The sequence below is a fragment of the Denticeps clupeoides genome, chromosome 10 (genome assembly GCF_900700375.1).
Source record: "Denticeps clupeoides chromosome 10, fDenClu1.1, whole genome shotgun sequence".
Lineage (NCBI taxonomy): Eukaryota > Metazoa > Chordata > Actinopteri > Clupeiformes > Denticipitidae > Denticeps > Denticeps clupeoides.
In genome coordinates, this window is record NC_041716.1 from 1,906,966 (window position 1) to 1,933,451 (window position 26,486).

General features: G+C 50.1%; 1 protein-coding gene across 7 annotated transcripts in view; it reads left to right on the top strand.

Moving 5' to 3' along the window:
• The window catches only part of znf385a (zinc finger protein 385A), a 58,640-nt gene that overhangs the window by 17,926 nt on the left and 14,228 nt on the right, over positions 1-26,486 (top strand). For 3 of the 7 annotated variants that reach the window (XM_028993069.1, XM_028993070.1, XM_028993071.1), the window contains 2 exons: positions 17,242-17,387; positions 24,160-24,270. In XM_028993069.1, coding sequence (XP_028848902.1) covers positions 17,242-17,387; positions 24,160-24,270 — 257 coding nt within the window. Of the gene's footprint in view, positions 1-10,328; positions 10,511-16,634; positions 17,157-17,241; positions 17,388-20,434; positions 20,863-24,159; positions 24,271-26,486 lie in introns of those variants that run through there. The other 4 variants (XM_028993072.1, XM_028993068.1, XM_028993073.1 and 1 more) reach the window with 4 other exon arrangements.

The following is a 26,486-nucleotide window of genomic DNA, read 5'->3' on the forward strand; positions in this document are numbered from 1 at the left end:
ATAGGATTTATTTATTCTGAGAATGTGGACTGAAACCTGAAGAAAGCAGAGATAACATCAACATTTTATTAACATAAAAAGGAAAATGCACGTGTTGACCAGAAAAGTATAGAAATATTAGAACTCACATCCTTCATCCTTCATTTTAGAGGCTGTATAAACATTGTAAAACTGTTTATTTGCATATAAAGCTAAAAAGCGCGCCTTTCCAGCATTCGCAACGTAACCAGCAGATTCCCCTCCGCTGAACTGAGTCGTGGGTGCGTGACAGAAAGTTAAAAACCATCCAACTTTTTAAAGTGTTGGTTGCCGCTCTTGTGCTCCTTGCACACCCAACGACTCTGATGGCATTTTTTGCCACATGATCCTCATAATCCTCTTAATTTTTATCATGTTTGTATGAGTCCCATGCTTTTTGTATGGTACATATAATATTATTTAATATGCTTAGACCACACTTGACCTTGTTGGCTGTGAAGAAATTCGATTTTTGACCTCATGATGGCTTGCGTTTGTGTGTAGGCACTCGGTACTATAGCAGGCACCGGTTTAAGTACCCGGACACACACTCACACACACTGAGCTGTCTGATGGGATGCCAGCCTCTGTGAAGCTCTTCATTTGTTCCCTCAGGTGCAGCACCAGCTCAGTAGGCAGAGCCACTCAAGACACAACAAATTAAGGTCACAGCGGGCCGACTGACAACACGCCGGCCGGACAGGGCCGTACGGCTGCACCCAATCACAGCCAGCCGCCCAGCTCCGACCATCCATCTATTCGGCCGTACGGTCGAGTCGTGTATTCGTATAAATCACACACACGAGCAGCCAGTGGGAGGCACGCAAACCCCCTGCTTCGTGGATGAAAGGTGTCAGGAATTCCTGACTGAGGGTGAATGGGAGATCAGGGGAGCATGGGAAAAGCGGAGAGACAGATAGGAATGCTGTTCTAAAATCTGACGGGTCATCGCGGTTCTTTCTTTCTCTCTTCCGCTTTGTGGTCTGTCCACCTGGTGTGGTGTATGAGAGCTGGTTCCTTTCACTGCATCGCATGCGTGGTATTTAATACGAACCCTCACCTGGGACTGGGATTATATTCAGATTTGTTACCGCTGAGCCTCTGGGTTGAGGGTAAAGGGATCGTGTGATTTTACAACGTTTAACTGATCACGAAAGTCACATTAACCAGTTCACCCGTCAGAACGCTTGAATTATAGCCACTGATGTTGGTGTTGGTAGTGGGCGTGGTCATGTTTGTGTACAAACTTGGGTTCTGGGTGTCAGTATTAAGCAATGGCATTTCAGGGGACCCGGGAGGGTTCCAGAGTGAATTCCTCTTTTTTTATGGTAATCCACGTAGACGACAAAGTGGCTTTTTTGGGCAAAAACGCTGTCGTATTAGCCTAACCTTAGCCTAACCATGACCTGTAACCCCAAAAAGCGTCGCACGTGCAACAACGCAGCACCTTCAAGAAATTCTCGCTACGGTGCACATCTCTAATGAAAAGACGAGTCCCTCCTCTCCAAAATGCATAGCTGTCGTTTGTTTAATGTGCGTTTATGACGTTCCAGATTAAAGCTGTCCATTTTATGCCCGTGGGGGAATATGCTTTTTACTTTACTATAATGCTCCTGACAGCAGGTTAATGCGGATATATTAGGTATGATAGATTACTTTTTTTTTTGTTCTTGCCGCTTATTTCTGTAAATCTATTCGATGTTACATTAGACAACACCGGAAAATACTATATATTTCCACTAGTCCAGTGGCTGATGGGCCTCAGTCAACCATTGCTGACTTCATCATCATCATCATCATCATAGCATCACGCGCAGAGTTAGCGCCTTCGGATCGACTCCGACAGTGTCATCCAGTCCCAGACGTCCCCCTAAAGGACGGTGTCCAATTCTGCCTGGGTGTGCGAGCCGCTGTGATCTGTAACGGCTCGGGGGGTGACCTTCGCCGCGCCGAGTCTGGCGGGGTGTGCTGAAGCGGAAGGGAAAAAGGGCGCTAGCCGGCGCGTTTGGCCAAATCCCGCGTCGGCAGCCATCTTTTCTTTTTTCAGGCCGCTTCACCCCCCGGCTCCTCCTCCACAGGCGCGGCGAGTCGTGGCGCGTCAACGCCGGCTGAAGTGTGCGGCGCCCAAAGTCGAGCTTGCTCACGCCGGGCACGACAGCAACGGCGCCCGTACGGAAAAGGGCCCGAGCTTTTGCAGCGTTTCACACCTCCTCCTGTCTTGCGGCGCAGCGTTTCTCCACCTCTTTCATTCCTCCGTCTCTCTTTGTTCCCTTCTTTCTCTCCTCACTCTATTTTTGTCAGAAACAATCAGAGGATTTTCCGACTGGCTGCCCAGCGCTGCCGCAGTCGGAGAGACATGAGTGGTGGAATGGAGGGAGGGCGGGGGGGTGAAAAGAGGGAGAGATGGAAAGCGAGGAAGACGAAAGGCAGAGGAAAGGGTCGTGTTGTCGTTGAAAATCCACGCTGGAACGATGGAATGTGGGCTTGAAGCTGCCCCATTCGTCCACTCTGCTGGAAAATGTTCTTTTATCACTCGTCCCCGATTCTGGTGGGTCTAAGGGCACTATTTTCAAACTGGCACTAATCGCCGCGTTAAGCGTGGGGCCTGTTCGCTAATGTAAGGATTTGCATAACTCGATAAAATGAGAAATAATCACTCAATAAGAGAAACTAACTACATTTCTGTTGACGTGTAATAATAAAATTTTTGTTCATTAACAAAATTTCCAAATGGGAGGAGCCAGGTGATTGACAGCTGTCCTTCGGAATGATTTTAACATGCATCGCCTTTGAACTTACCAACTTTGAACAAGCCCCACTGAAAAAAGTTTCCCCGAATGTCAACATGTGACGTCCAACACGGGACAAAAACCTTCTGCATCCCGAGAGCAGCAGTGGGGTCAGGGTCATACTGGCTGATTTTTCTTAAGTTGAATTCTTTCCGTGACGTTATAGCTAATTACCGCAGGTAAGCCACACCCCCCCCTCCGATTTTTATGACGAAGGGCTCCCACAAATACGTCCGATGCGTTGATGGATCTCGGCGTTTATTAGGAACGTCCGTCTGCTGTGATGAAGCATGGTGGAACCTGAAGCCATTACACCCTGAATGGCAGAGTGCGTGTTCCCATTCAGAACCAATCACACGGACAGATCAATTTAAGCAACCCTGCGCGACGCCGCGCAGCCAATTCACATGCTAATGCTAACTGACATGGAGGGTAATGACGACCGCATTGTCCTTCGGCACAGCCGTATAATGTATAAATCAGGGTTCCTCCAGAATCGATCACGACGGCGAGATCCCGCAGGACCTCGTCTCCGCATCCGGGGGGAGAGAATATCCGACTCCCGCCTCGTAATCCACGGTAAACGTCAAGTGTCAGTGATTCGGCGGTTATCCGGGTGGAAGGAGGGCGCGAGGCGGGCAGCGAGGGGACGAGTGGAGGGCAGAGAGCGAGCGAGAGGGGCCGAGAGGGAACATGCCGTTCTGGGGGGGGGGGATTATCACCTATTAATCCCTCGCCATGAGGGGGGAGGAGTCATGCATCCCCGGACCCGGTCTGGTTGGAGGATCTTCAGTAACGGTGCGAGGGACCAAGTCAGGAGGAGTCGGTGTGAAGGTTGAAGTCGGCGGTGCAGCGGTCTCCACCGGTCACAGAGGACGGGGGCAATGATGTGGGGGACGGGTGGGGGGCTGATTTGGGATGCGCGTCACGCCGAGTCGGGATAACCATCGTTTTTTCTCCCCTGCAGCCCTCCTCCTGTTTGCTCAATCATCATTTACTGCAGAGCGAGCGAGCGAGCGAGCGAGCGAGGGGCCAGGAGCGCGGGAGAGAGAGGGGGGTGGTGGGGTGAAGCGAAAGAAAAAACGAACGGATGGGGACCGAGAGAGAGAGAGAGAGAGAGAGAGGGGGGCGCGGGGAAATTGCTCCGGATACAAAAGGCAGCGTGTAGTGCCCAAACCTCCGCAGCAGCCGAGAGGAAGAGCAGGAGGAGGAGGAGGAGGAGGAATGCTGCAGCTCTGCCGCAGAGGAGCAGATGTGAGCCGAGAAGGGAGAGAGAGAGAGAGAGAGAGAGCGAGAGAGAGAGACCCTCTCCTCCAGCAGGACTATCATCATGCCTCCTATGCTTCCTGCAGCTCCACCGTTCACGGCCACTTTCGGCCCCGTGAAGAAATTCCTGATCCTAATTCCCGAAATGCGCCGTCGTCGCCACCCTTCCGCGTCTCTCCTCGACCTGCGACCCCCGCGCTGCCCCGCCCCTCCCCGTCTCCGGCGTGGAGCAATTACTCTGATCATATCAGACGTCAGTCACGCGCTCGGCGCCGAGGCCCGGGCCCCTTCGCATGCTAATGGAGCGCCACGCTCAATCAGGCCTTTGTTTGGCCCGCGAAATAAACCCGGGCAACACCTCGCGGCCCAGGGAGTTTTTGGGGTGCCCGGCCAGCGTTCCCGGCGTCCTTCCGCTAATGCGCGAGGTCAGCAGCGGGTCTCGTGTAAGCAGCGTGTGCCAGAGAGCGTGTGCATCAACGAGGACATTTGCATACGCGAGGGCAGTGGCGGCGTTTTGCACGCTCCGCGCGTTCTCAAGGTTAAGAGGCACTGACGCATCTGTAGGACGCCGCTCTCTCTCCCGCCCCCATCCCCGGCGTGTTATTTTCGGTGCAGCTGGAGCCGTAATGTGAGTTAAATAAATGGGCCGGACTTCACAGGCCCCGATCGTCCTGGAGACGGTCACGCGGCGTGACAGGTTTTTATTTGGTAGAAAAAGCACGATTCCCTCCCTCTCTCGCCTCGCTCGCTCCACGTCAGGCAGGAGCCGCGTTGCTTCTGCCTGCCGATTCGGAGACGTGCCGAGGGAGACCACCTCTCCCCACTCAGCTCAGATGATGAAGAAAACCAGACACGCACATTCACTCGACTGTCAGGCATTACGGCAAATAAACAACGACCCCCTGAACGCCGTTCTGCGGGGAACCCGACCCGTGGGCAGAAAAGTTCAAAATAGAGAAATAAAGTGTTATATATTCAGTCAGACATTCACGCCTCTAAACCGTACAAACAAGGACCGACACGTAAAAATATAACACTGATTAGAAAAGTTAAAGATCAGACAAGTTGTAGCTGGTATCCGCCCCTTCAGAACTTTTTAATTGTAGTTCCTTCTTTATACATTTTTATAGTCATTGATCAATGGAACAATGAGGCTGGTTGCTGGTTCGAATCCCGATCCGCCAAGGTGCCACTGAGGTGCCACTGAGCAAAGCACCGTCCCCACACACTGCTCCCCGGGCGCCTGTCATGGCCGCCCACTGCTCACCAAGGGTGATGTGTTAAATGCAGAGGACAAATTTCACTGTGTGCACCGTGTGCTGTGCTGCTGTGTATCACAATGACAATCACTTCACTTTCAATATCAGCCGGGTTATTCTCCACCATCAGTAAAATATTCTTCAGGTCACTATAGATTACAGTGTTGGCCTGAGTTGACCTGAAGTCCAGGTGTTTTTTCCAGCACCAGGGCAACTTAGTCTTTTTTTATATGATTATTTTTGTCAAAATGATATGAGTATGATCACAGCCTCTATTTACATTTACAGCATTTACCAGACGCCCTTATCCAGAGCGACTTACAGTCAGTAGTTACAGGGACAGTCCCCCCCTGGAGACACTCTGGGGTTAAGTGTCTTGCTCAGGGACACGATGGTAGCAAGTGGGGTTTGAACCTGGGACTCTGTGGTCTTCTGATTCATAAGCGAGTGTCTAACCCTTCTGTTGGCAGAGCTGCTTTTAAAAAACGTGAACTGTGAGAGGCGTGTTAGTCTTCTAGCTGCTTCCAACCTCTTATTTTGCAAATAAGAATTATTTTATAACACATCTGCTACAGTATAATTAATCCGGATAAATCAGGGTTGATGACAGTCGATTAAGAACAACATTCACGCTGATGCGGCTAAGACGTTTGCCATATTTACCATATTTACCATATTTACCATTTGACCATATTACTTAATAAATACATGAACGTGCACACCGTGTTGAGTCCTGAATTGTAGAAGGTTTTTAGAAATAACCCGTTTGTAGTTTTTTTTTGTCGGCAAAAACAGACATGAGACAAAATGGCCGCCCCGCGACGGCAGGCCCGGAAGGAGCTTCGCTCTGCGCGGCGGAGAGCCCTTCACCAGGGTTAATCTGCTTTAGCGATGTGTGAAATCGAACGCAGGCTTTGGGCGCCGTGACGAATGAATGCGAGCGGCGCAGGACCGGGTTTGGATGATAATGATTAATGGGGGAATGAACCTGAGCTGGAAACGCTCGGCCCTGGTTTAGCTGCGGACTTCTTTTTTCCCGCCGCCCGACACCTCTCCGTATCTCGTCTCGGTGAGAACGCGGCCCGGCCTTCTTCCTCCCCCCAGGCGCTGGATTTAGGTTGATCCGGCCGTTTGCGGCGGCTGATAGGGTTTCATACCTGAGGCCAGAGGCCTTTCAGAAGGGGGGATGACGGAGGGAAAGAAAGACAGCCATTGTTTTGCTTTGGGTGTGTGCACCTTTCATTTTAAACACTTACGTGGAGCGGGCGGGGGGAGGAGCGGGGGACGGAAGGATCCGGAGACGAGGGGGAAGAAATACCTCCGGGCAGGTAGAACGTGGGAGGGGCTGAGGGAGACGGGTGGGCGGGGGGACGGGGGGACGGAGGAACTTCGAATGCGTTGGCGGTGGACCGGAGGCTCCTCAGATCGCAGGCAGTGGCCACGACACACGTTGGACGCATCCAACGATCCATCCGTCACTGAGTCACGGGCGCCCCGCGGTCGCTGGCATTCAAACCGATTGCCGATGGATCGTCTTACCGGCTCCAATGGGCCCCGGCCAATCGTAGCGGCGCGAGAGACAGCGGAAAAAAGTGGAAATCTGAGAGTAGACAAAGAGGAGTGAACAGGAGGAATTAGAGGAAACGTGGAGAGAGAGATAGAAGGCATAAAAAATGGAAGAAATTCTCTTTATTATCTGCGAAAAATGGAAAACAAAATGAACTAAAAAAAATAATTAAAAACTGAATAAAAAAAACAAATATTTTATAACATGTTAATATCTGTGTATATATATCAACAACATGTTTCTGTTCGGTCAAAAATCCAATTACTGTACAATTTTAATTTATACACTAAATCAGGCAGCAGTGGTGTGTTGTTTTTGTTGAATTAAACAAAGATAATTAAAATAATTGAATCCAAAATTGCTAAAATGAAAAAAAAAAAAAAGTATATATTTTATGAATGAAAATGTACATGGTGAACAGAAGTATGGAATGCCTTTTGGACCATTACATCTAGTAATGGTTCCCTGTGGACATATTTTGAACATCTGTGCATTTGGATGGATGAAGACAATGGAAAATATCCTGTTAACACCTTGGAACACCGTACGGATTTGAATGATGACTTCCACGTGTGCTGCTACGGGTGGTACCTGTGGCCGTACGGTGGCCCTATGTGGCAGTGCAACAACCAATCACAACACGCTAAGTGCCATAATACTGCCATCTTATGAATGCAATTACAGATTGTTATTAGGGTTCCCTCTGAAACGTGGCAGAACCCAGATTTAAGATGTCAAGATGCATTATTAAATAAATAGATAGATGCTTCTATTGTCACTATACAAGTACAGTCAGACAACGTTTGGAGTAACGTTTATTTCAAGATGTCCAGATTTCACTTGACATAACGGCCCTGAGGGTGTTCCAGGTGGAAGTGACGCACCTGGGCCTGTATATGTGTCTGTGTGATGGCGTGGCGCCGTGAGCTTTTCCGGGTATTAGTAATGGCCGGGCGTCATGTGAGAAGCCTCCATCCCGTCAGACGAGTTCCTCCCCCGTTCCGTGTACTCTGTCCCGCCCGGGGAGGCGGCGGGTGCTTTTGTCTGTCATCGCGACTGACCTCAAAACACCAAAAGCACTCATCATCATCATCACCATCGGCCGACTCCTGCCCTCGTCAGGCTGACAGGCTCCGCGGGGCAGCGTCGTCTCGGTGATCCGCCCCGATGTGGAGGGCGCCGGCGGTCTTCTCCGGTCCCCTCTAATTCGGAGCTTCTGTCCGTGCGTCTGTCCCGCCTGGCGGACGGTGCGGCAGATCAGCCTCATCGAAAGAGGCCATCCGGGGCCGTCATAGCTGCTGAGGCCCCTCCCTCCTGTGACAGCCCGGCTCCCTCGCGGCTCCCCGTTTAACCTCCCCCATTCCACCCCCCACCCCACCCCCCCGGGGGATAGACACGATGCCGCGATCAGAGCCGCCGGCCAAGTGCCGACCTTACAGCCAGCAGCACCTCGCCCCACGGCTTGGCATCGGGCCCCACCTGCCAGACCTCCAAACCCCTCCAAAAAGAGGGGGGTCCGAGTGTGGAGCCTGGGGGTGTCGGGCGGTTTCTTTCCGCGGGGACAGTCCCGTCCGGGACAGCCCCAACCTGTCCCGGCCCCACCTGCCAGACCTCCAAACCCCTCCAAAAAGAGGGGCGGTCTGAGTGTGGAGCCTGGGGGTGTCGGGGCGGTTTCTTTCCACGGGGACAGTCCCGTCCCTCCAGCCCCAACCTGTCCCTGCCCGACCTCCAAACCCCTCCAAAAAGAGGGGGGGTCCGAGTGTGGAGCCTGGGGGTGTCGGGGCGGTTTCTTTCCACGGGGACCGTCCCGTCCCTCCAGCCCCAACCTGTCCCGGCCCCACCTGCCAGACCTCAAAACCCCTCCAAAAAGAGGGGGGGTCCGAATGTGGAACCTGGGGGTGTCAGGCGGTTTCTGTTCACGTGTCTACTTTGTGTTTGCAGGGGTTAGGCGAGAAGACGAAGGCGGGGCGTGTAATTAAAGCTCCGCGGCCCCGATTCACCTGCTTATGGGATCAGGGCTCGGTTCCTATTATCAAGCCGCGCCGTGACCGAAGCCGGAGAGTCGGCCCGTAATTATATCGCCGCTTGAAGGCCTCCGTCTGGAAATAGCTCGGGAGCATCAACATCTGCGCATGGCGAGCACGTGGCGAATTTGGGAGGGGTTCCTCTCGGTGAAATGGATAGCGCGCCGTCGTGGGCAACATGTCGGGCTCCCCACCTCGCTTTCAGACACCTCCAGTCTCGGGTGTCTTCTGAGGAGGGCCGGGCCCAGCGGAGGCTGTTGACCAGTGGCGGGAATTTGAGGGTGCCAGCGATCGCCGCGAGCCGGCCGCATTCGGGTTCAATTAGATGTCATTTACAGGCATGGATTGCGGTGCAAATCGCCGAGCAACAATGGTCAAGGGTGGCGGCGATAAACCGTCTCACACTTTTTTCTTCTCAAACATATTTTTTATTGACTTTAAGCAAGAGAAAGATGACAACAAAAAATAAAGCAAAAAAAATAAAAAAATACAATGCACACAAGATAAAAAAGATCTCATGAAGTAAACCAATTCTGTAAGAGTTCCATAAAGATCATGTAACATCGCAGTAGAGTATTATAGGAAAAATGGCCTCGAAGAACAATAATTATAATACCGTGTGCAACTCTAAACCCAACAACCTTTCCACATAATAATAACCCCGTCCTCATGGCAGAGCAGTTAATGAAAAAGAACAAGACAATATCGTTTCTGGAACTTTACTGGGTGATGCTAATAGTCGGATTCTGAGACTAAAGGGGGCAGTGGTGGCCTAGCGGTTAAGGAAGCGGCCCCGTAACCAGAAGGTTGCCGGTTCGAATCCCGAGCTGCCAAGGTGCCACTGAGGTGTCACTGAGCAAAGCACCGTCCCCACACACTGCTCCCCGGGCGCCTGTCATGGCTGCCCACTGCTCACTCAGGGTGATGGGTTAAATGCAGAGGACACATTTCACTGTGTGCACTGTGTGCTGCGCTGCTGTGTGTCACAATGACAAATGACTTCACTTGTGAAATTCTTTGTTGGCATCACTAGTCGAGTAGTCACTAGTCTATTAGAGGCCTCGGGACATAAGGTCCGCACGTCCGGCTAAAAGGGAAGCGAAAGATAGTGTCCGGGGTCTGGCATGCATCATCGCTGATCACCTCATGCTTTTTGAATGAATGTTCTGTTTGCGCAGTCATCACACACACACACACACACACACACACACACAAGCACAAAATCCTTGTCCCACTGAGACCCTTCTGTGTGCACTTGATGGATTTCCACGGCGTACAGGGACAAAAGAGACCGACACCGTGTCCTCCTCAACTGATTCAGTGTCTCCGAAGGTCAAACACCGTCTGACAGCCATCGTTTCAGACGAATCCGAAATAAAAGGTTCGTGGGTTCGTTTCCTTCCCCGATCCGCATAAGAAGCGCGTCCGCGGGACGAATCGATTCTTCCTGCACCCGCCGCCGTTCGGAGCGTCGCCCGACAGCGCCCCTCGGCGGCGGAGCGCGGGTCCGCAGCCCCGGTCCCCGATCCGCAGGAGGAGAAGCGAAGCCTCTCCCCGCCCGAGAGGTGATGTTGGTGGACGGCGCAGGTGAGTTCCGCTTTCGTTCCGTCTCATTTAGTCTCTTGCGTGACGTGGCGCGGGGTGTTTTATTGCGTCGTGCGTAAATAATAACATATAAAATAATGAAATAAAAAAAAGGAATATCCACGCACGAATCCAGATGCGACGCGGCGGCTGTTCGTGTCGCGGCGCGTTGCGCGTCGCGGGTCCCCGCGGGTCTCCACCCCCGGTGGCGGCTGTTGCGCCGGCGGCCAGGTGACGGTGGCGGCTCCGGACATCGAGATGAAGTTTCGAGGAGCGAACTTCTGCAGCCCCGTCGCGCGTCACGTCCCTCGTTTACGTCCACGGCCTTATATAACAAACGAGACGCGACTTCTGCTCGCCAGGCGCAGCGTGTTGCCAGATCTTGCAGGAGGAATCGAATCGCGTTTCCATCCGAATTATTATTAATGTGTTTTATCTCGGTCGGCGTATAAAATGTACATTTTTAGCAGCTTCCTGCGCGCCGGACTGATCTCATGGGGGGGGGGTGACACGACCTGGCAACACGGCCAGTCACCCCCGGGGCATCACGGTGTTAAGTGTGTTGCCCCGGGGCAGGGGGTCAGAACCCAGCTCTCTGCGTGGCAGCTGCATTTGGGCTTCACTGTGTGACGCAGCCGTGTCCAGCATCTGTCCAGCATGCTGCACGCGTGGCAAATGTTGGCGAGGAAGGCCCTTTATTCCCAGGGAAGGCCGTCAGGCCACGCGTTATCGCGATGGGAAGTGTGTGTCACGAGATCCCGCTCATTAACCCACAACGTTCAAAACTCCGGCGAGAGAAAAGCCTCCGGTGTCCCGTACTAATGGAATCATCAGAGGGGGACGACGTTGAACATTTGCCGGCGAATGCAGCTCTTACTGAAATGTGTGCATAGAACGGTCCCCATAATGGCGTCGTTTCATCAGTCAGATGTCTGAAGTGTGGTTTCAACGCACAAGATTCACGGAAATCTCAGTCGTGTCCTTCACCGTGGAGACACGCACGTGTGCAGCAAGGATGCATGCAGGCGCCCCAAGGAAAGAACCTACAGTGGCTGGGCAGCCTGCTGGACTTGGCTCGAAAGCCGGGGGACGCGGAACAACAACGGGGTGGCATACTGTACCCGTATTTCCCTGAAACGGGAAAGTTTTGATCCGATCTGGCCCCAGCTTCACTGGACCCAGAACGCTGGCATGTCAGCCCATCCTCCAGCCTGACCCATAACCCCCAAACGCGCCCTACGTACAACAATGGCGGACAATGTGTTCAGGAGATCCTCTCTATGCCGCACATTCCAAATAAAAGAGGCGCGGGAGAACTAGATGCCAAATGGTGGTGGTAGTGGTCTAGTGTGTAACACACTCGCCTATGAACCAGAAGACCCATGTTCAAACCCCACTTACTACCATCGTGTCCCTGAGCAGGACACTTAACCCTGAGTGTCTCCAGGTGTACCTGTAAATACTGACTGTAAGTCGCTCTGGATAAGGGCGTCTGGTAAATGCTGTAAATGTAAATGAGGAGAGCGCCACCTACAGGCACTTCAGGACAGTTTCTGCATCTCCGTGTGGACAACAACGTTTTAGAGAAAGGTGTTCTAATGTGGACAGGACCTTAAATGTTATTCAATTTCATTTAAATTTTCACGCCTCGAATACTCACACAAAAACACAGCGGGGCATAAACAGCAAGCCACTTTTTATGTGCTTATTAAAACGATTTCTTGCATACATTTTAGTTAAATAATTTGAAAATTCGGAATAATTGGCCACCAAACTAGTTAGATGCAATAGCGATAATTTGCATGATTATTCTGAAAGTTGCTCTGCTTTAAAAACTCAAATGAAGTCCCGAGCAGCAGTGCAGGTTCATCACGCCGCTGAGGGTCACGCTGGGTGGGCTGCGTAATGGCTACGGAGTTCTGCCGTATGGGGAAGACTGGTGATGTCCCATCCACGTTGGTCGTTGATTTAAATTTGATTTAAAATGAAAATGCATCACGATATTCAGTTTTCCAACTGCCGTTTTATAGTTATTATACACAGGTTGACCTGTTTGTTGTGTCTTTGCTATATTAATATATTAAAAAGACTGGTGAGTGGACAAGGACAGCTGGGTAGTTTCCACAAAAAGTAATGGCACATTAATGAAGTGAAACTGAAGTGATTTGTCACTTGTGATACACAGCAGCACAGCACAGGGTGCACACAGTGAAATTTGTCCTCTGCATTTAGCCCATCACCCTGAGTGAGCAGTGGGCACCATGACAGGCACCCGGGGAGCAGTGTGTGGGGACGGTGCTTTGCTCAGTGGCACCTCAGTGGCACCTTGGCTGATCGGGATTCGAACCGGCAACCTTCCGATTACGCTTCCTTAACCGCTAGGGCCACCACTGCCCATAATGCGCGTATACAACCAACCACAGTAGCGGTTAGCAACAGGAGCAATTTCTCCGCATAAAGAAGTAGTCCATACGCGACACCATTCATCAGGGATGTCAATCAACTTAACGCCAGTCGTTTAGTCGGCTTTATTGTACGTTCTGTTACGGCTCCTGTGTTCCTGGCCATCGCCCGAGCGCACGGTAAACAAAATGTTCCTGCATGAATGCCATTTGCAATTAATTGCAGCAGTTAACATTTTCATTTATTACAAAGGAACTTGAGATTTTTAGCATTCAGCAGCAGGCGTGACCGTAAACAGTGTAATAAGGTGAGATCATGCCAGCCTGGTACTAACTGTGTTATAAAAATATAATCTCTTTTTTTTAAAGCCGCATTTCCCCCCCGAACGTGTGTGCGCGCGTGATGCTCCGGGCCACGCGGCCTGTTGTTGTCCCCGTCACTGTCACTTCCCCTGACCTTCAGTTAATACCATTCCTTATCAGTCATTTTCCCGCTGCACTCTCTCCGGCTTATCTCTTCCTGCGATTTTCCCCCGTTTCTGATCACTCTCGTCGCCCCAGAAACCGGCGAGTGCGGCAAGGAGGAAACGGAAGCGCTGCCGTTCCAGCGTCGACTGCAGAATTATCTCCCACTTCCAAAATCGCCTTTGCCTGCCTTTGATCTTCTCCGCTCTCAGTAGTTCTACCCCCAACCCCCCCACATGGCATTCCTCCTCGAAGCTGCTGTCTGGAGGCATATGGATGTGATTCTGGCTTTTAATCACCGCGTCTTTAATAACGTGTCTGTTGACAGGCTGCAGTAGCGTTAGGACCCGAACCATCCCATCGATCTATTGATGCAAACGCAGACGTACGGAGGGCTTTTATTTTGACACTTGTGCCAGCCACATGGTAGAAGTGAGTTCATTCAAATAGATCAGGATTAAATAATCTGAATTCTTTTTTATGTTACTAAGTGTCGTAGGTCCTTCAATTGAATCGGCAAATATTGAGCCACTGGCTAAAAGAATCAATATTAGACATGATGATACCCCAGAGGTAATAAAGGTTATTAATATCTGTGACTTTTAGGTGTGGACTCTTGACGTGTGACATCTTTATTGAACGATAGCTACAGCCAAAGGATGTTGAATTTCCTTTGCTGTGCTGTGCGTGATGTCAAAGGTCAAAGGGCAATTTCTTGTGCCTTTTGTGGGACTGACTCACCCTCTCACATCGTAAGTCTCACTGTCGACACCAATCAACTAGAGCTATGAACATTCACGGGCCTCATGATTCGATTACGGTGATGAATGCCTGGATTATTGATGCACCATGATGAATCCCATCAATTTTTGTACAGTACGGTCGGAATGCGACCGTTTCTGCTCATTGGTGCAAATAAACGTTTTCTTATCAGCAGCTTCTGCCAAAGTCCCAACAAGCGTTAAACTGCGTGAAGCGAACGCCAGTGAAATGGCAATCGAACGCAGCTGCATGTCCAGAGAGCGCGTTCATTCCGAACGTCCCCGTGGACGAGGTGCTGTGCTCAGATCCGGCCGCCACAGTCAATACCGGCACTACTTTTTAACACGGGACAGTGGAAACATCACCCAACGAAGACCCCGGCGGCGAGCCGACACAAACAGGGCAACTTTATACAGGCGTACACAGGTGAAAACACTTTTTTATTATACAGGGTTATTGTCTTTTGATGCTCTTATCTTGTACTGTCCATTTCCTGCTGTGACCATGTAAATTTCCCACTTGTGGGACTAATAAAGGATCATCTTATCTTATCTTATCTTATCCTAAAACAACCAGGAATAATAGTAACACGAAACACAGAAATGACACAGACTGGATCCTGACAATAACCCCGACTGAAAAATGGTGGTAGTGGCCTAGTGGGTAACACACTCGCCTATGAACCCTGAGCAAGACACTTAACCCTGAGTGTCTCCAGGGGGGGGACTGTCCCTGTAACTACTGACTGTAAGTCGCTCTGGATAAGGGTGTCTTGTAAATGCTGTAAATGTAAATGGTGAAATTTGTGGGGTTTTTTTGCCCCGCTGTCTGTGGTGCTGAACCCGAACCCCGAGTGGCCACCGCGCCCCGGCCTCTGTTTAAGAGGCGCCGATAATGGTCCCAGCGCGTGTGCGCGGGATTCCTGTTTTGGCCCTGGGGTTCGCAACGACACCCAACACCCTGTTATGGCTCTGAAAAAAAAGGCCCGACACCCCTGTCTGTCAGTCAAACCCGGGCCCGATCAGGTTCGCGAAGGCCGGCCGGGGTGGCGGCGATCTTGAGTTATGACCGCGTCCGAGATGGAACGGGCGACTTGCGCTTGTTGTTTCCTTCTCATCATTCTCCCTCCGCGGCGTGGGAGCCGACGCTCGGCAACAATCGCACGGAAATCCATACGGCTCTGTCAGCCGGGCCGGTGGCCTATAAATACCCGCACGCGGCACCGCAGAGCGAGCCAGCGTGCGCGCGCACTCCCTGACAGCCAGATTTACGGCGCGCGCGAGGCCCTCCAAAGTGTGCTTTAATTTAATGAGGTAATTATACACTCGGGGCAGGAAGCGGGCCCGCTCTGATTTATACGCGCTGGCTGCGGCGCGCTGTCACCCTGACGACTGGGAGCAGAGACTCGGCCGTGTTGTCACCATTCCTCGGTTTTTATTTCGACGGGCCGTCATCCGTGATGTTGTGGGGTCCCTGCGGGGTTCGAGGGTCACATGGCTTTAGCCAGCACGTAGAAAACAGCTTTAATACTGAGCATGCACAATAATTAATAAATAAAAGTGAAATGATTGTCACATGTGATACACAGCAGCACAGCACACGGTGCACACAGTGAAATGTGTCCTCTGCATTTAACCCATCACCCTGAGTGAGCAGTGGGCAGCCATGACAGGCGCCCGGGGAGCAGTGCATGGGGACTCAGTGGCACCTTGGCAGATCGAAATTTGAACCGGCAACCTTCTTATTACAGGGCCGCTTCCTTAACCGCTAGGCCGCCACTGCCCCTTATTAGAAATAATTAGAAATAATAACTCTGTTGTCTTTAAAAAAACATTTCTGGAAAGTAAATGAGTCAATGAGCATTAAGAATTTTTGACTACATTTACAATTACAGCACTTACCAGACGCATTTATCCAGAATGGGACAGGGACAGTCCCCCCCTGGAGACACTCAGGGACACGATGGTAGTAAGTGGGATTTGAACCTGGGTCTTCTGGTCCATAGGCGAGCGTGTTACCCGCTAGGCTACTACCACTCATACTTAATAATAATTTGTTTAAATTACAAGCAGAACGAATAACAGTAAACTTTTTACATGAAAGTGAAAATCATTGTGAAACCCTGCAGCGCACGGTGCACACAGTGAAATTTGTCCTCTGCACTTAACCATCACCCTTGGTGAGCAGTGGGCACCATGACAGGCGCCCGGGGAGCAGTGTGTGGGGACGGTGCTTTGCTCAGTGGCACCTTGGCGGGTCGGGATTCGAACTGGCAACCTTCTGATTACGGGGCCGCTCCCTTAACTTGCTAGGCCACCGCTACCCCGCTAGTTAATTGTTTTTTGTAATCTTGCTTATTTGGTCTCCTCTGACTGATGATTGGTGCCGTTGGCGCGTGCGAGGCATGTCATATTCGGGAGGCTCCAAGGTTCCGCCGGATCTGGCTGTGGAGAACGTGACGTGCAGCAGATGCAGGGAGGCAGCTGGGCTCAGCCCGAAGCAGCACAAAACCCCTCTCCTTCGTAACGTACAACACAGCTGCTCCAAAGCTGGGCCCCAACACAACCCCACCCAGGACGAGTGACTGGCTCCAGAGCCAGGCGCTGATAAGAAGGGTGACGCTAAGCAGGAAAGGAACCGAATTATCGTCCAGAGATGAAGTCCCCGAGCGAGTTTTGAAAAGCGTGGGTGACGGGTGGGTTAAGCAGCTTTAAAGTGACTGAATAGCGGAGCTGAGTCCCTCGCCGCGTCTCATCCGGAAGGAAGTGCCGCTGGCGGGCGGGGGGATGAGGAGGACGAAAGGGGACGGTGACACGGTGCCGCGATGATGCCTCGGCGCCGAGGAATTAAATGCTGACAAAAGGCGTTTCTGCCGGAGGAGCCTCTATTCTGGTCTCGGCGTTCTTCGTCGACGGGGTATCAGACAGCTGGCCGCCGATAACGAAGAACCGCGGGCGACCTTGACCTTCTGGAGCCCAGCTAGAGGATTCGGTCGCCTGACGCATTAACCAACTGAACCTGTGTGTTAGGTACCATATGTTGAGGGAATGGGACTCCCGTCCCTAAATATAAACGTTTATGAATTTTTCACTGTCCCGACCACAGGAAGCATCAATCGGACGGGGGCGGTCCCCACGTTTCTGAGGACCCCCACAGTCATCCAGCCCCACCTGGACATGAAGCCCTTCCTGCAGTTCCCCATGGAGACGCCCCCACCCCACAGCGTCGGGCTCTTCCACAACTTCAACGCGGTGAGTTTTCAGCTGCCAAAACCACCATGTTAAAGGAATTGTCCAGAAATATGTGTTCATGAATCTTCTGAACGTTCAGCCATTTTAACTCTTTCACTTCATCAACAGCGCTTCCTTATCATGCACTGTGTGTTAATAACACATTAACTGCACTGAATAAAGTGGCTGCTTGGGCCCGCTATTTCAACAAATGGCTGTCAGTCACTCTCAACAGACATCTTTGCATAAATCATAATTGCAATTGCGTGATTAAAGATAAATTACAATTGAAAGTAGTGTTTTCGTGCAGTAACAAAAGAACTCAATAATATTTAGTCATGTTCATTTTTGTTCTTTTATTCCAACTGAATGTAGCTGTTAAGATGAAAATGACATTTCAGCGTAGTGACCATTTGAAGTGTGAGGTGATTGTCACTTGTGATACACAGCGGCACAGCACACGGTGCACACAGTGAAATTTGTCCTCTGCATTTAACCATCACCCTGAGTGAGCAGTGGGCAGCCATGACAGGGCAGCAGTGTGTGGGGACGGTGCTTTTCTCAGTGGCACCTTTACATTGTAGCTTTACACTTACATTTACAGCATTTATCAGATGCCCTTCTCCAGAGGGACTTACAATCAGTAGTTACAGGGACAGTCCCCCCCTGGAGACACTCAGGGTTAAGTGTCTTGCTCAGGGACACGATGGTAGTAAGTGGGGTTTGAACCTGGGTCTTCTGGTTCATAGTCGAGCGTGTTAACCGCTAGGCTACCACCACCCTGGTAGCTGGTGGACGGCAGTGTTGATCAGGGCCTGTCGCTGCAGTTGAAACACCCGGTTGCCATATTCATGGTGCATTTGTGCACCTCAGCGATGAGTTATTGCTAATCATTTTGATTAGGGTGGTGGTGGGGGTGTGTGAGTGTGAGTGAGTGTGTGTGTGTGTGTGTGTGTGGCCAGGGGGCTAATAGTCATTTCCAGCACTCAGCATTTTTTTAATTCGCCGTCCACGGTGCACTTCTCAGATTGCATAAAAAAAAATGCAAATCAGCATGGCGGTCAGCAGAACGGAACGCGGTGAAACGCAGTGAGGGTCATGTGTGGACGCGTCGCCGTGTCACCTTAACAAATATGGAAGAGGGGGGGTTTAACAGCCCAGGCCACTTGAATCAAGTGAAGGTCTTTAAGGATCCTAGTGATCCCTCACGTTCCACGCCGCTTCGGCAGGACAGGGGTCCCGTTGCGGAGCTTTTTTAATTTGAAGATCTTCACGCGTGTGGAGCGCACGAGAAGTCTCACCATCGCCCAGCAGGTGGGGATGTTGGAGAGTCTGACACATGGCAGGGTGGCAGGAAAGGGCTGCAGCGTGAAGATGATGGAACCTCGGGATGTGGAACAGAACGTGCCAGGGGCAGGAGATGAACTGCACACCCCATCGATTCGTTTTTTTTTTTTTTTTTTTTACAAAGTCGAACTCCTTTCAGGCGCTCTCGTAAAAACAGAGTGCGCTGCTGGCGGCGCGTTTCCCTTATTTATCTGCTGTTGGTCCCCGTTCATCTTCATGTCCACCCTGGAGGAAGGCCGGTGCGGTGCAGGGCTCCATTGTTTAACAGGTCGTAAACATTTCTGGTCTTGTCCTCATGGGCTGCTCTGCCTCCCAGAATCCCCCTGGCCTGCCTGTGCGCTTCTGGAAGAGTCTCGGGTGGAATCTTATTCCCGAAGGCAGGCTCCGCTCGCGTGGAAGTGGAGTGGAAAGCGGTGGAGGGGATTCTGGTGACGTATCCGAGAGGAATGCGCGAGCTCTGCTTTCGTCGTTGAGCTTCGGGTCGAACCCAAAGCGTTCCGAGCTCAAACGGCCCAGGAATTACTCATTCCGAGATAAAAACCCTTCCCTTGCAGCGTCATGCAGTGCAGAGCATCATGGGATTGTTATTATTTTATTATTTTAATTTCCCGCAGCCTAGGTAACTACTATTACTAATAACATTGAAATAGATTGTGCACATAATGATTGCATGATTGCAACATTATTATTACCTTTGTATTACAGTTGTGTTGCATTGTAGTAGTTATTATGATTGATTTAATAACTGCTATTATAGTAGAAATAGTCTTATTATGTGCTGAATATTGTTGATAATATTACTAGAAAAATAACATCAAAAACATAAAGGTAATAACGTTGTTATTATTGTTCTTATTATATCCATAGTAATAATAATATACATTAAAAAGCAAGAAGATTATACAATTTTGTTAAGATCTAATGCATTTTTTTCCCTGTTCCATTGACGTGATTTTACCCATTTGCATTCGGTGTCTGGTAGACCCCTATAGTGCAGAACTGTGTGGCGGCTCCCCGGTGGCCCTGTCCAGGTTGCACGTGTGACTTTAATGAGATTTGCCCTCTACCTGCCTGCCTTTGGCAGTGTGCGGTGAGACAGTGACGCGCCTGCATAATTCATACGCAGCACCTGGTTGTTGGCGTGCCGGCAGCAGCCAGTTTTGTCCGACAGGCACTTTGCTTGTGCAGCAGAATGCAGGAATTTCCGCTGAAGGTGTCTGATCGGACTTGTTGCCCGAGTTTCACCTGCTGCTTCCCTGTAATCTCCCCCCCCCAAAAAAATGCTGTCCCCCACTTTTTCTCCCGAGCGACGCCACTGCGGTCCCCTGCAGGGGTCAGGGCACCGAGGCGCAGCCAACAGGAGTCGGCGCGTTAAATCTTCCCGAGGGCTTCGGCAATCGAGCCAAATGCATCTGTGCCACCTGCACACACACACACACACACACACATACACACACACACAGACACACACACAGACACACACGTGGCGACACTTTCAGGAACGTGTTTTTCATTCAGTAAGAGCGCGAGGAGCTTTTAATATCGAAAGGGGGAGTACATGGCCAGCTGCATCTGGATGGATCGTGCGAGTGAGAACGTGTGTGTGTGTGTGTGTGTGTGTGTGTGTGATACAGTGGGAGAGACTCCAGTAGGGGGGAGTGAGAGAGAGAGAGAGGCGGAGGGTGAATTGAACGTAGAGAAGGAGGAAGGGAGAATAAGAGGATGAAGATGGTGTCGAGTTTTCTCGGGAGCGGGATGGAGGGAGTATTCTGTTCTGCAGTAGAGAGAGATAGAGAGGGAACAGAAAAAAAGACAGTATGAGAGAGAGAGAGAGAGAGAGGGGTAAATATAGAAGCACCGACTGGGCTTTGGACAGATGTTGAGATGAACACGTGTGTGTGTGTGTGTTTGTAGTATCTGTCCTGTAGAGTATTATAGAGAGAGTTGTGTGTGTGTGTGTGTGTGAGAGAGAGAGAGAGAGAGTGTGAGACCAGCATGGGAAGAGTCAGGTGGCAGTAGTGTGGGACGAGGGGACGCTCAGGATACACACTCTGAACCACGCGAGCGAACGGACGCAGGAACACACACTCCGTCTCCCAGAGGAAGACCAATGCAGCTCCAGGCTCCCGGCGCTGAGGAGGACAAGAGGGTAAGAGGCAGGAAGGCGGCGACTCTTTTATTTATTCTCACACCGCCAGCAACAGCAACTTGGACGCGATTCTGAGCGGGTCGTGCCCGCCGACCGGCCGTTTCTGGCACTTTCTGGAAAACATGTCTGAGTGAGAGCAGCTTGTGTGCGTGTGGGTTAGTTGAATTGTACTTTTCTGGTCAGTTTTTTCTGTTTTGTCGCTCTTGCTTCGTTTGAACGGTGGACCGACTCCTGGTTTGCTGGCCAGGCTGTTAAAACTCCATTATCTGGCCCTTTATGAGCCGGTAGCAGGGCTGTGATCTTTACAGTCGTGAAAAAATGTCATTTTCACACTGATTTTCCTGGAGGAAACCTACAGAATAACCCCCATCATCTTGGGGAAAGCGGCGTCCCGTTTTCGGTTCTTCCCGGATAATGTTCCTGTGATTGCAATCCTGGAGTGTGGATCCACCACTGGGTTCTCCATAGTGGTGGTCGAACCAGTAATTGAGCCAACTAGTGGCACGTTTACATGTTATGCCGATATGTGAATGTAGGCATTGCCCCTTTCCATATCAGATAAACCGCCAGGGCTGATGGGTAAGCCAGTGAATCCTGTAGAACAGTACAGGGTTTGTGACGCCACTTGTGAGCACTCAGGTTGGATCCAGTCACACGTAATTGCATGTTGCACGTGGATTGGGTCGGTTTGCTCATGCACCTGGTCTGCAGAAATCTGATACACACAACCAAAGGATGCACTGGGTGCACCAAACCCCGTAAGGGATATTGGACAAACATACCCTGCAAAATGGTGCAGATATTCGATTGCATGGCCATTAAATAGCTGTATTGAATATCCTTCCAAAAAAGGAAGCAGACTTGTAATTGGAAGGTTGTGGGTTCATCCCGAACTGCCAAGGTGCCACTATGGTCCCCTTGATCAAGGTACCATCCCGACACACTTCACACCGGGCACTTTTCATGGACGCCCACTTCTCAAAGGGTGATGGTTAAATGCAGAGGACACATTTCGTTGTGTCACCGTGTGCTGTGCTGAAGTGTTTCACAATCACATGTACAAAAAAAGATGGACGGACACATGAATGCATGGATAATAAAAATGAACGTGGAAGGAAATCAAAAAAGCCCCAGAATTGCATGTTCCAAAAATAGCTTATTATGTGTTATAAATATGGGGAGAATTTTGGCCCATGCCACTCAGCACAACTTTAAAGCTTTATGTTCCCCTGGCAATGCTCATCATTCAGAAGTAATCAGACGTGCTTATCTGAGACAGAAAAACATTAAAGCTGATCTAAAAAAACAAAAGGTCCACAAAAAGCACTGTCTAACATGAAAATGATACATGTTGGCACATTAAACATTGATACTCACAACCATAGCCATACATTTATATCTACAGCATTTATCTGATGCCCCACTAGGCTACTACAAACCCCAAACCCCTCCACACGCCATACAGAACCATAAGCTCAGTGTATGGATCGAAAAAGAAGTGACCAAATTTGGGTTCTTCCTCCAACCAGGATGTGAATGACATTCAGCATTTTCATTCTGATATGCAAAAATTGCACAAAAAAAGGCACAGATGTTTTACACATGCATTATATTCAAATATGTTATATCTTTTATTAACGTACCCCCACCCCCAACAGCCTGTGGGATCACATGATCGTTTCTGCTGAGCAGATCCGCTGCAGATGGGCAGAGCCGCTCTGACAGAACAGGAAACAAAGTGTGGTGGAGGACGGCCAGAATGCCGTAAGAATGTCAAATCTCAGGAAGTCCGTCGCTAGGCCCCACCATCCCACAGATGGACTTCGTCTGTCCTGTCACTGGGTTTTTTTTTGTCTGTTTGCTTATTTTGAGGGGAGGGGTTGCCAGGTTACAATCCCAGCGAAGATTTGGTGCTTCATCAAACCGACTCATTCATACAACAAACACAATAAACACGCTATCATATCTCTTTCTGGCCTGCACACTTGACACTACACAACATGTCACCTTCAGCTCGCGAGTGTAAGCATCAGCTACCACATGAATCCTTCCACTAACTGTCATGCCAATACCAGTTAATCGTGATGGAGGTCCAAAATAGAGATAGATTGCTGGGCGGGCCTTGGCCTAATTCATTGTCATTGCAAAACACCCCCGTGTCTAAAATAAAAAGCTTGAGGTTGTGGACCCAAGTGTGTAAAGTAAAAAGCTCGAGGTTGTGGACCCCTGTGTGTAAAGTAAAAAGCTCGAGGTTGTGGACCCCTGTGTGTACAGTAAAAAGCTCGAGGTTGTGGACCCACGTGTGTAAAGTAAAAAGCTCGAGGTTGTGGACCCACGTGTGTAAAGTAAAAAACTCAAGTTTGTGGACATCCATGTGTACAGTAAAAAGCTTGAGGTTGTTGACCCCTGTGTGTACAGTAAAAAGCTTGAGGTTGCGGACCCCCGTGTATAGTAAAACTCGAGGTTGTGGACCCCTGTGTGTACAGTAAAAAGCTTGAGGTTGTGGACCCACGTATGTACAGTAAAAAGCTGAAGTTTGTGGACCCCCATGTGTACAGTAAAAAGCTCGAGGTTGTGGACCCCCGTGTGTAAAGTAAAAAGCTTGAGGTTGTGGACCCCCGTGTATAGTAAACTCGAGGTTGTGGACCCCCGTGTGTACAGTAAAAAGCTCGAGGTTGTGGACCCACGTATGTACAGTAAAAAGCTTGAGGTTGTGGACCCCCGTGTGTAAAGTAAAACTCAAGGTTGCAGACCACCGTGTATAAAGTAAAAAGCTCGAGGTTGTGGACCCCTGTGTGTAAAGTAAAAAGCTCGAGGTTGTGGACCCCTGTGTGTAAAGTAAAAAGCTTGAGGTTGTGGACCACTGTGTGTAAAGTAAAAAGCTCGAGGTTGTGGACCCCTGTGTGTAAAGTAAAAAGCTCGAGGTTGCGGACCCCCGTGTGACTTCTTCTAAGTGGAGGATGAGCTGGTGGCCTCCCAATACTAAATTTATTCCTAAAGCCCTTGCATTCTCTCCCCCCAAATCATGATGGACACCCCAGCTGAAACAATTAGAGCCGCCTTCCAGCCTCCGGGCTCCGCCTCTCGATATGGATGGGGTCTCTCAACTAAGTGTCATCAAATGTGTCAGTAGGGCATGTGTTGGGCAGGAAGGGGGTCACGGGTGTCCTGACCTCCGTCTGGTGGCGGGGCGGGGTCGATAGCGCCCGGTGCTGTCGATCATCGTGATTAATGGGCCTGTTCGAGTTCAGACGAGTTCAGACACTCTCGCCTCACACCACCCTCTCTCTTTGTCAGATGGACCCCGTGCAGAAGGCCGTGATCAACCACACCTTCGGAGTCCCGCTGGTGAAGACCAAGCGGCCGGTCATCTCCTGCAACGTCTGCCAGATCCGCTTCAACTCAGAGGTGTGTCAGCACACCGCACGCATAATTACATACAATTTCCACGACTGTATATCATGTCTGTAAAATGCATTTCTAAATGCATTTAAAATGCACATTTCTTTATATGTATATTTACATGTTGAATTATTGCATACTGTGTGCAAGGTTAAATAAAAATTCCTATTTGTTGCTTTGGAGTAGGTGAAAAAGGATTTTTTTTCTCTCTTTCTCTCCTACCCTAAATTTCAAAGTAGCTTTTTTCAAAAGCACCCAATCCTCTATCCCTATCTACATGGAAAGGTTCGGAAAAATCTGTGGCATGCAGGAAAAGCACCTTCGGTCGGGTTCAGAGGTAGGCTTGCGATAAAATGCCAACGCTTCCCTGTTTTTGTGCAGCGGGAGGTGTGAGAACTTTTCAGATCCATGTGCGGAGCGGGATGAGATAAGGGAAAGGGTCTGGAATAACATTCTCCCGGCAGCTGCGGACTCTGGTGGCCAGTTGGCCGGTTCTGTTACACAGGAAGGCCTCTCCCCGGGTCGCTTTGCCGAGGTTTGGGAGTCACCCCTCAGCCATGTGCTATTTTTACGGACCAGGGGTGTAATCACGACCAGAGTCTGCGGCCTCCGGGGTGCGCAGGCTGTAATCTTCCAGCCCGCATTGATTACAGGCTCCCAAAATCCCAAATGGCAGACGTGGTGTGACATGGCTGGGGTGGAACCAGTTCTGTTTTTGAAACTAGATTATTTTTAATACGTATTGGCCAAGTCCTGTGTTCCCTTGCGTGCCCTCTCTTGTGGTATTATTAGTGTGAGATTGAAATGCATTGGTTGCATAACTTTATTAAATATTTGTCGCAAGCCTAAAGAATGTTCACTGGTCTTAGGATATATAAAAATATGTAGATAAATACCGGCCTTGGGATCATACATTTTTATTAATAGAATTTCGCATTAACATAACATCATCAATTCTGATATTGTTCATACAGTTTATACAGTTGTGAAGTTGTATTAGTATCCAGTCTCATATAAGGAAGCACCACTAGATGGAGCTGTAATGTGACCATTCATATAATTTTTTAACTCACTTGTCAACTGAAAGAATATATATTATTTAAATTTTAGGCCACTTTTAATGCTCCAATACCTCAAATATTATAAACACAAGTTATTGACAATAGCACATCAAATCAGTTTTTCAATTGAATTAAAATACTAAATTAATATTTTATACATATCGATATCTTGAGGTAAGAATATGTTTCCATGGAGTCAATATTTATCTCCCTTCCTCGAGTATCCCCGGTGCTTACAGCGAGGCTAGTTAAACAAGGCTGACACATAGTGTAAGCACGCCTGTAAATATTGACACATGCCGACCAATAAAACATTAAGTACCCCGTCTCTAAGTGGACATCCAAGAGCCCTGCAGCTGCCGTGGTCCGTAATGAACCTCGAGATGATTTCAACACCTCCCCTCAGCTGCCACACGCTCGCCGGCTTAGCCACCAAATACAGGCTGTCACACACGAGTGTCACACACAGCGCAGCTATGCGCTCGCGTACGTTCGCGGACGCCCGTGCGATTCGCGCGACACGCAGGGGTCACCGATGCATGTTCCGTCAGTTCTCTCCCGCAAAGAGTTTGCCTGCGGCGATTCCCTCAAAAGCCTCTCCCCTCGCCCCCCGCGGAGCCCGTCATCTCCCCCACATCATTATGGATTCATATATTCCTAATCCCCCCCCCGGCCTGATAAGAAACAGCCATATTTACTGTGGGGGAAAAGCTGCAGATTAACTGCCACCGTTTATCACAAGCTGCAGTCATCATCGGGTTCTGTGGAGCAGGTCCGTCCGTCTACTGCCGCCTCGATGCCCGACTCCTGGCCTACCGGGCTTTCAGACCTCCCCGGTTCATCGTACCAGCGCGCGGTTTGGTGGCTACCGGTAATTTATTCATGAAATCGAGCGGCGCGGTGTCAGTGAATGACCCTGTGTAAAGGTCGGCAATGGCGGGCGCCTTGAACTATTTCAGTCTGAACATTAGACCTCGCCGCGTGGGAGGTCACGTCCCACAAACACTGAGATATCAGTCACATTCTCCGGTGAACATGATAAAGGTGGGTCAGCAAATATGGCCAGTGGCATATTCATGTACATGCATGTGCCTGTGAAATGCCCTGGTTCCCCTCTGCCTGGTCAGCCATGTCCCTCCGCTGCGGTTTCACAGAGGGCAA